Source organism: Phascolarctos cinereus, unplaced genomic scaffold, assembly GCF_003287225.1.
Source record: "Phascolarctos cinereus isolate Bilbo 61053 unplaced genomic scaffold, phaCin_HiC Scaffold_726;HRSCAF=1367, whole genome shotgun sequence".
Taxonomy (NCBI): Eukaryota; Metazoa; Chordata; class Mammalia; order Diprotodontia; family Phascolarctidae; genus Phascolarctos; species Phascolarctos cinereus.
Genome location: NW_027556098.1, coordinates 247,624,652 through 247,639,473, shown reverse-complemented (window position 1 = coordinate 247,639,473; position 14,822 = coordinate 247,624,652). Strand labels below are relative to the sequence as shown.

Sequence of the window (14,822 nt, the reverse complement as noted above, 5' to 3'; positions counted from 1 at the left end):
TCTCTGTATATCAAAATTTATGGTAAGACCACTAGGTCCCCTGAGTGAGCATTTAGAAAAAAAAAAGCCTATTTTATAGTGGGGAACCCCAAAAAGTATTTTAAAAGTATTAAGGGAAAGGAACTTTTTTTTTTTTTTTACAGTTCAGATCCTTTAAAATAGAGCAGTATTTAATGCTGGCCCCATCTTGCTCTCAAAAGCTAACTCGAATCAGGTTGCTGACGCTAGAAAATGAGATGTGGTCTTGAGGATACAGTGGTTAAATTAGCATTCTTTTATTTTTGCTGAGCAGATGGGGCACCGAGATGTAGAGTGGAAGCCTGCCTTTTGCAGAAGGCAGCACAATTAAGTCAAAAGACAAGAACAAGCGGGAAAACAGTTAATAAGGAGGAAGTTACTCCAGGGAAATATTGCTGTATTTGGGTCGCTGTGACCCATCTAAAGAAAACACAGAGGAAACAAGTCACCTATGAATATTTCAGAAGCCACCAAATCTCACTTGAGCATTCAAATTAGCTAAGACTCAAGGGGCACAAGACCAAGTTTGAAATACTCGCCACTGATGCATGGGAACGGCTGAATACAACCTCCTCACTCGAGCTCTCCCACAGACGGCTGCCGAATGATACTTAGTTTGCTGGGAGATGCGGGGGTGTGCAGGAGTAGGAGAGAACTACGCAGGGTCATGGTTTCTGGGGCAGCAGCTGTTATTCCTCTTAAAATGATCAGGAGGCTGTGTGACAGCTGATATAGCTGTTTCCTCCTCTTTCACATTGGGTCATTCTTCATATTAATCTAAATGAATCAGTAACCTTAATTCCTATTTTTGTGTTAAACACCTCTTAGATGTTACACAATGGCTACATCCTTCTAGGATAAGGACTAAGCACTTCCCTTTGTGTGGGGAGGTCTGGGTTGGGATATAAAGGTATAGGGAAGCATGGTTACCCAAGTTTCAGATGGAGAAACTGAGGCATTGTACATTCTTTCCCCCCAAGATTACATATAGCGTTTTCACAGAGCCAATCTCTGACTTCTAGTCCAGCCTAGTATGACATCATAGGAATGCTACGAGATATGGAGGCTGCCATGAACTCAGGGTAGATCTTATCAGTAATGATGAGGAATAGTTGACATTGCCTTCCATCTGGAAGCATGAGATCCTTATGCTTCAGAGCTGCAGAAGGCAGGAAGTCCAGAGTTGCATTGGGATTTAGCTGTGGAATTGACATTAAGGTTAACAGAAATTGAAAAGTTGAACTGCCCCCAAGTAACTTAGGACTCTGTGTTGGCTGAGGGGTTTAGAGGATCGGAAGGATGAAATGGTCATCACTGACAGGCTTTCAAGACGATGTCTCTTCAGTCAGGGTTCTTAGGGATTCTTAGGCTGGGGGGGACCTGTAAATTTAATTTTAATAAAACAGATTTTCTCTGTACTCTTCTGTATTTTATTTTATGCATTAAAAAATTTTATTCTGAGTAGGGGTCCATCCATTACATTAAACTACTAAAGGGGTGCATGACACAAAAAAAGGTTAAAATCCCAGCAGATGCACAATCAAGACCCATAACTTTTCCAACCACAAAGAATTCCACTGGGATAGTAGGGAGATCCTCACACTATTTTCTACTGCAAGCCTATGAATGGTCATTAAGTTTTGTGTGTGTCTCTGCATACACACATGCATAGGTGCATGTGACTTGCACTGGGATCTGATGAAGAACCACAGGTCAAACAGAGGCATATTAAGCATGTCTGCCTGAAGAATCATGGTTAGTCTCAGTGGAGTCATCATGCAGCTCTTGGTTCAATCATCAATAATATGCTAATTAGAACAAAAATAAAATAACTCAAAAAAATGGCCCCATAGGGCAGTGAAGTGAAAGATTTAACCATTCATCTTCAAAGTCAATGTTTTATTTATAACAGACATGGGCACAGGGGTAGACCCGAGATTTCACTGGGTTGGAGTCCTATCAATGATGGCTGGCACCTTCTCAACAACTTTGGAGTTGAGTTGCCTCAAGCACTGAGAGGTTAATCAATTAGTCTAGGGTCATCAGTCAGCAGGACATGAACCAAGATCTTCTTGGTTCTGAGAGTGTTCTCTAAACATTGCATTACATCGTTTCATTTTCCATAAAAATTTAAAAATTGGGTCATGGTATTAATATTAGTTCAGGTGACAGAAGGCACCTATCTCTTAAAAAACAAAAACAAAAACAACCAACCCTCAGCTGTGCCTTCTGGGAAACTTGAACTTTTCTAATATTTAGGCCCAGGAGGCAGTCACTTGTCCAGGTTGCAGGTTCCTATGCATTTTTAGGCGGTCTGGAGGCCTATGGAAATGGAAGTATTCCTCACCGTTCAGTGAGCTGGGTGATTATGGCCCCAAGATAAATCTTTACAGGACTTCTTTCCACTGGTTAAACAAACCTGAACTTCCACAGACTGGAGAAGAGGGTTATGGCTTTTGCATTCATTTCAGTTTTGGGGGTTTTTTTGGTAATGAGACCTTGCCTGACTTTTCATGAAGCTATAACTACAGCATATAAGTACTGCTGCTTTGATTTTTTTCCTTTATGTCTCATTTTCCCAAAGTCTTTTGAAGCGTCAATAAAGTAGGGTCATGGTCCTTGATTTCTATTTTACTTTTAAATCACTCAACTTCTACTTAGTGCCTATTTGTGTTTTGCTCCAGTTAGTATCTTACAAGTATCTGTATAGGGGTTTAGAGCAGTTGAGTTCATAATATAAAACAGTGATTTATTTTCAGTTGTTTTCTAGTATCATAACCATGAATACTATTTATTGTTGAGATCTGTGAGTAGATGGAGAGTAAGTTACAATGGCTAATTTAAAAACCAAAACCATCGCCCCCTTACTACCCATTCCCCCCCCTACACAATCTGAAAAGGAAGCCGTCTTTGTGATAGCTGTGGTTAAGAAAGGATTTTTAAAAATTTCGATAAGTAATCATATTACTTAGGAAAATCCAACACAGGAAGTTCTGCACATTAAATTAAGTTTATGGAAGAGCATTTGTATAGTTAAGATGGTAGAAGGCCACACAGTGAATAAACTAGTGGTGATATCAAAAGTATTTCATGTGTATAATTTTCAAAAGCTGGAAATAATTAAAAAGGAATAGGATCATTTTACCTTAGGAAAGATGAATGACACTGTCATTTTTATTATTTTCTCTTGAAACATGCCACTATCTAATATATGCAACAGGTTGTCATATATCTATAAATACCTACATACATATCATAAGTATGTTTGTATAGTATGAATGTATGTAAACACTTTGGGCCCCCACACTTCAGGCACAAAGGTGTGGCTCTTCTTGGCTTCAATAAGAACCATGTGCAGAGCAAAAATTGACCCTTATGGCTCAAATAGTATATACATTTCTCAAGAGGGTTATTCAACATGGCAGCTGTTGCAAGGTTTATTACCATATTCTTCCTTGTTATTTTGATTAGATGAAAACACTCAACTTTTAATGTTCTTTTGGATATTCCTTTTCATTTTTTGCTTATTTTCCTTCAAATTCCAAGTGAGGCTCAAAAATGTGTTTTTGAGGTAAGCTGTAACAAAATCTATGTAACTGTGCTTTTTCTAGCACAGGAAGTCAAGCTTAAGATTATATTAAAGTTTCAAGACTGATTTTGAAACCATCATTTTTCATATATACAGAAATATATATGCTCACACATGTCCCTACACCCATCCCAGAACGTGAAATCCTTTCTTTTTATCAAAGCTGCAAATTATGTTTTCTTTTCTGGAAAAAAAAAAAGAAGCAAAAAACAAAAACTGAAGATTTCTTGTATGATGAAAGAAGATAAACATATGGCCTTTCATATGGTCACACTCTCCCATTTTCAGTAACTCCAGAAGTTATTGACCCAGCCTGCAAAGACTAACTTCTGAATCATTATTACAAATATTACAGTTATTTTAAGGTAGTATGAGATCTCTGTGCAAACCTCTGGGGAAAAAAATGACAAGAAAATGGCATGTTGTAGGGCACAGTTAAACTAAATGACACAATACTAAAAAACAAAACAAAACAAAACAAACCACATCCTACAAGCTTCAAAATTTTGCCTCCCACCATTAAAATGGAAAGTTCATCTAGTTCAAAACTCCAGAAGCATGGCTTTTCTACCATTACAACTATTATTTTGATACTGATTTCCTCACCTACCTTTTTCCTTTGGATGTTCACATCAAGTTTCATTGGGGCACACCTGTTCAATGTGTTGAGTCGTCTAAAAATAAAGCAAAACAACATTACCACAAACAGTACTGAGGGCAGAAAAATCCCCATAAAACTTATTTTCACTTTGACAAGCTTCCAAAAGAGGTCCTTTCTTTCATAAGCATGCTTGTAACATCAGCAGACAGCAATCTGCTCTTTCTATACTGCCATGCTGGGACAGGCACTATTAAAAAATACGTTGATAAATTAAAGAGGCTTTTAAGCATTTCAACATGTTGTTTGGAGAAAGTGGTATTTTAGAAATGATCTTTAATTTTTAATGTTTTTTAGACATTTAACAGTCATTCTAAAATGTTCATGATCTAAAAGTAATGAACTTCACAAACTCATGAGAGAGAAGACAGCAGTTTAACACGGTCACATTTTATTCACATTTTATCACGAGGGCCTGGATCATAACAAGTTTGGCCAAAAAATGCTTCCCATTATGGTGAAGAGAATTTAGTTTTGGAAATTCTATCATTTTTTTAGTACCTTATGAGATGGAAGCTGTTCACTTGAATAACTTTAAATGACAGAAACTAAGAAAACATTTGGATTGAATTTATTTAGCCTTTAAATTATGTTGACTACTTTAGAGCCACTTATTTCATTCATTCAATAAATTAAACATTTAACAACTGCAATACATCATTACTAGGTAATGAGGAAGAGACAAAGATAAATAGGGCACATGTTCCTACCCGGAAGAAACTTTTAATGTAGTAGGAGTAAGACAAGTAACTTGTTGGATATAGATAAATAATAATAGTATATTATAGGAAACTATGGGTGTTGTGGGGGCCCAATAATCCAGATTTTTTACTTTCTCTCTTTTCTCATTTCTACCAGAGGGTTCTCAGGGGAAATGAGATAGGAAACTAAAAACATTTAACTTTTCCTTTTTCTTTGTAACTCTGGTGACAAGTTTGATTAGGTGAGAAGCAAAAGTATTGGTCAGAATGTTTTCCCATTCTCTGGAGATTTCATTTATCTGTGTCATTCAATTTTCTTAGATTCCAATATTTAATATGCCTGTGCTCTCATCAATGTTGAGTACTCCAACAGTGAAGATGGAATCATCTGTATTTTCTCATTCTGTGTGATTCTTATCTAGGTCTTTGTAGACTTCTGTGTAGAGTACTAGAGATCCGCCTCTGGGTATTTTAATATTTCATGGATACCAAGAGCAATATTTGGGCAGTTCGCGAGTTGTCTTGATATATGAATGGCCCACCTTCTTTTCCTGACACGAATGTCCTTGATTATATCTTTTATGTTATTTCTTACATATGAGTCATCAATAGCTGTATCTTAACAGTCCAGTTAAACTCAACCAACATCTTTCACTCGTCCTTTGGATCACACACCTTCCGATATCATGGTGTTTCATGATTTATAGGTATAAAACTCCACTGGGAATCACCATACAAACATGTACTTTGGGAGTAGAGCTTGTGATTTCTGAAAGCTCTAATTTCTCAAATGTAATTCAGCTCACTCCCCTCCTGTTTAATTCTGTAATTGGCCCTATGAAGTATATATGCAAGCTCTAATAAGGATTAGCTTAATGGCCTGCCCATTCAGATGCATATTATGAAGTTTGATGTAATTAGCACAATGTCATCACAAAACAGGAAGCATGTAGAGAAGACCTCAGTGAATCAATACACTGTTGGTTAAGCTCTAAATTGAGAGAAAATCAAAGAAGTATTGGAAAACTTAGAAGAACTGATACATAATGAAGGAAACAGAAACTGAAGAGAAATATATATATCTGTGTGTGTGTGTGTGTGTGTATATACCCCCCCACGTATATATTATATATATACACACACACATACACACAATGACAAAAATGATATAAAGGAATACAAAACCAAAATGTACCAGAATTCAGATTATAGACACTACCTAATATTGCTTCTAGATGAACTGATGATAAAATGTATTTAAATACTGTCAGTCACAGTCACTGTGTCACATTTGTTTTACTTGGGGTTTTTTGTTTTGTTTTAAGAGAGAGGGGGTCTTGCTCAGAACTGAGAGTGCTGTAAACATGCAAAAAAAAATCAATAAACCATTTAAAAATAAAGATAACTACTAAGCAACACCTAAGGTCAATCCCTTTTCCATTTGGACATTGGGCATGGTTGTGGTTTAAAGGGTTTATATTTTATACCTCGTAATATTAAAAAAATCAGAGGACCATTGAATAAAGTTCTTTCTGCTTATATCTATCAAGGAATCTTGTATAATACTAACATGTGCATAGGGGACACCTTGCTCAAGAAATCTTCAAGTCCGAGATATGCTTCACTAAGTCAAATGCTAAATAATAATAAAAAAAATCAACAATGCATATGTTCTACAAGGGGATGGGCAGACTTTTATAGGCGATTTTCTAAAACAGACTGTACCTTAGTGTTTTCTATAGCATTCAGTCACTTTTGTGACTAGATATAGTCTGTTGCAGAGAATCACCTGCAAAAAATCTACCTATTTCTTGAAAAATGTCCTCAATATGTGTGTATATATGAATAGAGATGTAGACAGACACAGAAAAATTTATATTTATCTAAAATTCTTGTAAAGATTTTCCAGAGATGAGAAATTAGGCACATGAACCAGTAGTTACTGATGTCTTCTTGAACATCTTATTTTGTAGTAATACCATTCACGGTATACTCTTTCTTTTGGAATTTTCTCTATCATATTTTAAAAATTCATTTTTGATTGCTTTTAAAATTGAGTAGGCTCCAGCACAGATTTCCTCTGTAATTCAATCTGGTATAGTAATTCTTCCTGAGTTCATTTTATTGAAATTCATTTCTATATCGTTGTATAGTACATTGTGTACTGAGATGTCCAAAGGCTGAGATTCCATGCCACTGAGGAAGAAGGTAGAGTTCTACAGAAGCACTAATAAATTTCTCTTATTTCATATCTATTGTTCCCTTTCAATTTTATGCATAAAAATCCTTGGAATGATCTGGCTAATTTTTTTCAGGTTCATTTTCCTTTCCGGTTGGTTTTTGCTGTTCTGTGAAATTACTCTGCTTACAATCTTTCATTATCTTATTCTGTGATATTTTGTAAATGACCTTATGTCCTAAATTCATGTTTCCCTTCACTGTCATTTCTCTCTACCTGGAAACTATATTATGTTTTTATTGGCCAAGACGTTTTTCTGGGTTCTTTTGGCCTCCTTATTGTAATGACTGCTTTACATCGACTGAGCTTCCTTGACAAACAATGATAATGAAAATCAATGCCTTTGCTGTTACCTCTTTCCCATATTTAATAGGCCACAGATAATTTCAATAGGTTGTGCTGGAGCTGCTGTAATTGTGTCTGATGATTATCTTAATCCTTTCTTCTAACCTTGTGTCAATTTTGATCTTTGTTTTAGCAATCAGTGATTTGACTGAACACAGCTAATTCTGAAACGACACCTACCTTGGTAATGTGCCATTTTCTCAAGGAAAAAAAAATGAATTTCATTTGTTTGGTGTTGTTATTCAGGTCTATGGATTTCCAGCAATTTTCCTAAAATATCTATGATTCCAGATTTAAGGTTCTGTATTTTCTATCTTTCTTTCCTAATCCTGAATTATATTTTCCAACTATTTTTACCATCTCTTCATGTGACTACTTTTGCATAAAGGTCATCAAGGGCTGAAGTATATTTTGACTTGGTTTTAGAGAATCTTGTTAAGCTTATCATAAAATTTCTTTAGTGCTAAATCTTTGCAACAGACACTGGTCTACTTTTTGAAAACATCTTCATCTTGGTCCCCTTGCCTATACTCATCAGAAGCACAGCAAAGCGATATGACCAAGTGTCCTACAAAATGATCTTTCTTGTTGCCCTTGGGCATGTGATGAAACCAATTCTGTTAATTCCATTATTCTACTATCCCAGGATGAGCTAGGAGCTATCTTGGTTTAACTACATGGAATGACTGTCTTCTGTGAAGGACCAGCTCAGGTGTTACCTTCTTTGTGATGTCTTCTGATTGTTATTATTAATTACTAGTGTTCTCTTCCTCATTTTTTCTTGCATTATACTTCTTTGTTTACTGTTGCAACCTTCAGAAAAATGTAAGCATCCTGATGGCAGATACTCTTTTTTTGCAGGAGATATTTAATAAACACTCATTGAATTATTGAACTGAATGGAGTTTCTTTACATCTTCAGATTTCAGTTTTGGTAAGAATGGAAATTGGTTTAGTTCTTCCTATACTGTGTCATTTAGTTGATCATAAGACAAAGATCTTATATTCTGAAACCAATGCCTGTAAATGGCCTAAGAACTGTATAATTCTTAGCACCCTCCGTCCCCCTTATTATCATTTGCCACCAGAAAGAAGTCAGTAGGAACTGGATCTCATTTTGCAGATTATTTGTTTGGTCACAGTCATTAGCTGGTAGACAAATTATTAGTCATGATGAAGCTCTCCAAATTTGGCAGGTACCTGAGAAAGTCGTCATCAAATGATATAATAAAGGTAAAGTACTCTGCAAGCCTTAAAGGACTTATGCCAGCTATTGTTCTCTGTCTCTCTCTGTCTCTCTCTCTCTCTCTTTTTGGTGAAGCAACCAGGGTTAAGTGACTTGCCCAGAGTCACACAGCTGAGTGTTATATATGAGTCTAACGTCAGAGTCAAACTCAACTCCTCCTGACTTCAGGGCTGGTGCTCTATCCACTGGGCCACCTAGTTGCCCCTATTGTTATCTCTAACAAGACAGAATATAAACTCTTTAAAGTGGAGATTATTTTACTTTTGTCTTTTGTGCAAATTATAAATAGTGCATAGAGTAGGTGCTTAATAAACGCTAACTGAATGATCATCATTTATTCAGGCTGGTCTTTGGACAATGGGCAGCCTATTACCAACTCTGTATCTAAAGACATTAAAGCTTGGTAGAATCCAATAGCTGGCTTTTGGAATCATGAGGCATGTCACTGGGTTTTTGTGGAGGATTCATGTCCCATGACCAAAGATAAAACAAATTTGGTTTCATCTTGAGTACAAAGAAACCATTCTGAGCTCTGCAAAGTGCTAAGTGCATCATCTTAATGAAGGCAGATGAAAAAAAGAAACCCTACCAGTTTTGGTTTTTTTTTTTGCTTTATGTACAAAAAGTACAGAAGTCTTTATGTTGTACTTCAAATATGCTTTTTGACACATTCAGGAGAGCTGTTGTTGCCTTTTAAAAGCTGAGACTCAAGTGACAAAGGAACTGATATTCTTTTCTCTTTCAATCCCTTCAGTTTTTCAGATGTACATATCCATCCCTTATATCTTTCTCCTAAGTTCTAGTCTCACCACATCTGCTGGACATCTTTAGAGATGTCCCATTCTTAGCTCAAACTCAGTGTGTCTAAAACATAACTGATCACCTTTCCCTCTAAACCTCACCCTTCTCTCAACTTCCCTAGTTCTGTTGCAGATATTAGCACCTCAGGATTGTCCTCAGTTCTTCCACTTATCTCATTCTCCCCCCCTTCTCAATGCTTACTCATATCTGATGTCACCAAGTCTTGTCAATTCTACCTCTTCAGCATCTCCTACATCTATCCCCTTCTTTCCATTCCAGATTACCATCTTAGTTTAGGCAAGCATCACCTCTTACTTGGACTACTGTAATAGTTTCCTAATTGATCAACCGGTTTCTAGTCTCTCCCTTCCCCAATCTACCCTTCATGTAGCTGTAAAAAACAATTTCTGTAGTGCACAAGCCTTACCACATCATCCTCCTGCTCACAACTTTTTGGGGCTCCCTAATTGCACTAATGTAGACCTGTTTTTAGTGTGAGGAGTATTTTCTAGAGCAAATACATGAACTTGGAGTAGAGATAAGTGACTCATATGCTGATGCGGATCAGTGATTTATTTCATAAGTGTGACTATTCCATTCACTGATGTATCTTTTTACCTCTCTTCCACACCTAGCACCACTACAAACCACTCTTCCTGTATGATTCTTGTCCATCTCTTGACACAAATGTTCTTCAGAATATTATGAATCAACTGAATACCATGTAGATAACCAAAGGTATTTTTCCACTCACAAATACACAATTCATTCGCACTACAAACAAGATCAAAGTGGAGCCGAGATGTGTCTAACTTTGAATAATGAACAACTCATACATATAGCATATTTCAAGACTTATAAAATGCTTCTCTCTCCTGCAAGCCTTCAAGATAGGTTATATAAGTAGTATCATTTATATTTTATAGATGAGAAAAATAAGAATGAGAAAGTAACTTGTCTGTGGTCATACAGTTAGAAAATGTTAGAGTCAAGATTTGAACATAGGTTTCCTGACTCTAAGACCAGAATTCTCTCTTCTGTAGTATTTAGCACAGTGCCTAACACATAGTAGGTATTTAATACTTCTTGACTATTTTCTTTCCTATAGGATTATTCATAGGAGCTATTGCTTAATTATATTGAGAGCCAAAGAGAAAAGATCTCTCATAGAAAGACAAACACAAAACAGATCCTTTCCAACCTAACCATGTGGCAAAGAAAAAGAATATAATTGCATTAACAAAGCAACTGGCTTTTTGGGAAGAAGTCTTTCACCAAACTGACGTTTTATTATAATGTCCTTGTTTCCTACTTTCGTTCCAAGAATCTATTAACAGGACTAATAGTTAAAGGTGAAAAGAAATCTAATTTTAAAAACTGAAATTTGAAGTTCTGAAGGAACTACTAGAATCAAAAAAGAAATAAACACAAAAGACCACTGGGCAGGGGAAATGTAATTCATGATTCTCACTCTGGCCCTGATGATATCCTATGAGGAAACATTATAATAATCGCGTTTGTGATTCACCAAGAGATCACTTTTGTCCAATTTTGGCTGATAATGGAACTTCACAGCTGCAGAAGACAAAACAACAGACCTATCAGTTTGTAGTTGTACATTCTGCTTTCTGCACAGGGAAACATGAGGAACTTTCTTTCCTAATAATCAAAGTTCATAAGAAAACTTCCTCTTTCCTTACTGGAAGTCAAAATCAGTCATCTAGGATCCCATGCTGGCACAAACATCAGTTTTTCAATGGCATTTCCAACATTCCTGCCAAGGAGGCAAGAGAAGTGACATCTGCCACATGTTCTTTGATTCGAGTCCAGGCAGCCTGAGCTTCTTACCCTTTGCAGATGTGTCAGTGGATACAGGTACCTAACCAGTCCAGTGTGCTCACTACTGCCCTGGGTATGGCATAGGGAGACTTGATGAAACAAAATTATCTGAAGGAATGATCATTACCAACACTGAGATCAAAGCCAGGGGTAAACACCCCTCTGTGGATATGTATGCGCATGTGTGAATGTGTGTGTGTGTGTGTGTGTGTGTGTGTGTGTGTGTGTGTGTGTACAGTGTTGCTGCAGGGCATGGGAAAGGTCTTAATGTCTTCAAAGTTCATGTAAACACAGATTTTGGGAAAAAAAGGGCAGCAAAATATATGCCAAATAAACAACTATGGTATGTAACCTCATGAGGGTTGGGCCTCAAAAAAAATTTGCAGGCCATCAAACATGAGAGCTCTATGGTATTTGGGGGAAAGAGTGTGTGTGTGTGTGTGGGGGGGGAAGAACACTGTAAAAATAGAATAGTATCTGTCATGGTGTTATAGTAGTGCCCTGGAATGGCATGATCAAAGGTCGGCTGATGTTTTCATTACAGCCCCTCTCTTTACAAGGGGTCATGTTGTGGCCATAAATACTGAGTTCTGTTCTTGCAAAATGATGCTGTACTCACAAACAATTGCTTTTTTTTTCAGAGGGGAAAAAAAAGGCAAACTAAAGAATGAGCTAAGTTTCTATGCCAAAAATGAGATGTTATGAAACAAAAATCCAGATGTTCACAAAAGCAGTGACATAGTATTTTAGTTGACTTCCAAAGGAAAAACAGGCCAAGCTCTGATGAATAGGAGACATCATGGAAGGCGGAGAGGGTGAGAGTAGGAGGAAAGGTAAGATCACAGCTTCATTCATCTAACAACCATTTATCAAGTCCACAAACCCTTCTAAAGCATCTACTGCATATAAGTCACTACATGATATCAAAAAGGTAATTAGCATAGACCCCCTTCCTCTTATAATCAAATACTAAGAAAAACACATATGCAAATGATTTATAACACAGGAGAGAGTCAGTTAAGTGCTTTGGAAGGCACTTTGGTTAAAGTCTTCTGAAAAGTCTTTAGATGGAAAAGATCACTATTTCCCTTAGAGAGGGGTAACCAGGAAAGCTTCACAGAGAAAGTGGCATGGGGTCCAATGCCTTGAAGAAAGGGAAATGGCTCAAAAGATAGAGGTGAGGAATTAATTTCACTCCTCAGAGGCATAGCCTGAAGGAAAGGAATACAGAATGGGAAAGGGAAGAATCAGAAGAGAGGACAAAGAAGAGTCTAATAAGGCTGGAAGTGGAGGAAGTGAAGGCACATCACCTAAAGCTAAACTGGAACCAGATTAGAAAAGGACCTTAAAACCAGAAGTAGGGGTTTATTCTTTGTTTTTCAGTCAATGGAGAGTCACTGAAATATTTAAAACAGAAGACTGACATATCAGAGCAGGGAACTTGGGTATGGGGACACTATATATGGAATACGGGGAGAAAGGGGACATCTAAGACCTACTTCAGTCCCTTCTGAGATTATCACTTCAGTGAGAAGAGAGAACTCCAGAAAGTTATTCACTGTATACAATGAATGCTTTGTCCTGAACTCATGAGGCTGGACAGGATTTAAAAACTCATCTATGGCATTTTCAGCAGATCTTCACAATCCTGATAATTTTGACTAGAGAAGGATATGTCGTAAGTAAAAGTAAAGCTACCAATACTTTTGTGGTAACTTGTTTTAGTGAGTGAATCATTGATCACATGAAGAAGGCAGAAAGTAATGATTAGTACTGCTTTACTGCTGTTGACATTATAACATGGTACTGCTACATTTCTAATATCTAGTCAGCTCTCACCCTTTGGTAATGCAGCAAATTACCTGTTTCACATTGTTGTTATTATTTAGATTTTTTTAAAAGAGTGTCATGAAATATTCAATACATGTTTTTAAAATTCAGAAACAGAATCTTTGCCCTTAGGACATTTAAAGAGAACTCAGAAAATAACAATGTAATGTAGACACAGATGGGCAAATTGTCTTCAGAGAAGAAATGGAATGTACTTCAGGTAGTGATAGCTGCATAAAAGACCCAGGACTTTTGTAAGGAAACATATTATTTGTTGGGTGCATTTATATATTCTGCTTTATAATATTATACTGTATGAAAGAGTATAAAAGTCTTTGCATAAACATTCTAGTGTTGAAAAATATTTGCGTAAAGAGGATTTTAAAACCATAGTTAATGAAATGCCAATCTTTATTACTATTTTTAAAATTGTAATTATTATTATACGCCATTCTTTTACCATACTCAAAGCAAAAGGCAACCTTTGTGTTCAGCTGGAGAGTAAAGAGCAACACACACACACACACACACACACACACACACACTTCACAATCCTCGTCATTAGAATGGAGGAATGAATAATAGGAGTAGTTCCTGTGAAAACGCTGGGTTCTTTGGTGGACTAAAAGCTAAAAAATTTTTTTAGTCACAGTGTTGTCAAAGTCATGCCAGAAAGTCAGACTGAGAAAATAACCAAAGAAGCTTACGTGACCATAGATTGTATAATAGAGCACAGTGTCAAGAACTCTACAATGGTCAGAACACATTTGTTTAAATGTTGTCTTCCACAATTTGGAACTATACCTAAGGGGCTATAAAATTGTGCATATCCTTTGACCAGAAATACCACCACTAGGTCTGTATCACAGAGACATGAAAGAAAAAAGGAAAAGGATCAATATGTACAAAAATATTTATAACAGCTCTTTTTGTAGAAATTGATGGGATGCCCATCAATTAGGGAATAGCTGAACAACTTGTGGTATATGATTGTGATGGAATACTATTGTGCTATAAGAAATGACAAAAGGGGTAGTTTTGAAAAACATGGAAAGACTTACATAATCTAATACAAAGTAAAGTGAGCAGAGCCAGGAGAATATTGTACACAGTATCCGCAATATTGTAAAGATGATCAACTGTGAAAGACTATGCTACTCTGAGCGATACAATGATCCAAGATGATGCCAAAGGACTCATGATGAAAAATGACATCCATCTCCAGAAAGAGAACTAATGAACTATGATTGCAGACTGACACATACTTTTTTCCACTTTATTTTTCCTGTTTATAAAAAAAAATTTGAATATAGCTAATACAGAAATATGATTTGCATGACTTCACATATACAGAGAGTTTCATATTGCTTGCCTTCTCAATGGGTAGTGGCTACAGGGAGGGAGAAAAGTCAGAATTAAAAATTTTTAAAAAATGAATTTAAAAATGAACTAGCAAAAATTAATAAAGAAGACAAAAAATATTCTCTAACCATGAGCTCCTTGAAAGGGTTTTTTTTTTTTTAATTCCCAGCGCTTTTACACAGAGCTTGGCACAC

The 14,822-nt window shown here is 36.4% G+C and overlaps 1 protein-coding gene across 4 annotated transcripts in view; it reads right to left on the bottom strand.

Annotated features, from left to right (window-relative positions):
• The window catches only part of STARD13 (StAR related lipid transfer domain containing 13), a 716,694-nt gene that overhangs the window by 41,415 nt on the left and 660,457 nt on the right, over positions 1–14,822 (bottom strand). For all 4 annotated transcript variants that reach the window (XM_020997115.2, XM_020997117.2, XM_020997119.2 and 1 more), the window contains one exon: positions 4,218–4,281. In XM_020997115.2, coding sequence (XP_020852774.1) covers positions 4,218–4,281 — 64 coding nt within the window. The remainder of the gene's footprint in view (positions 1–4,217; positions 4,282–14,822) is intronic.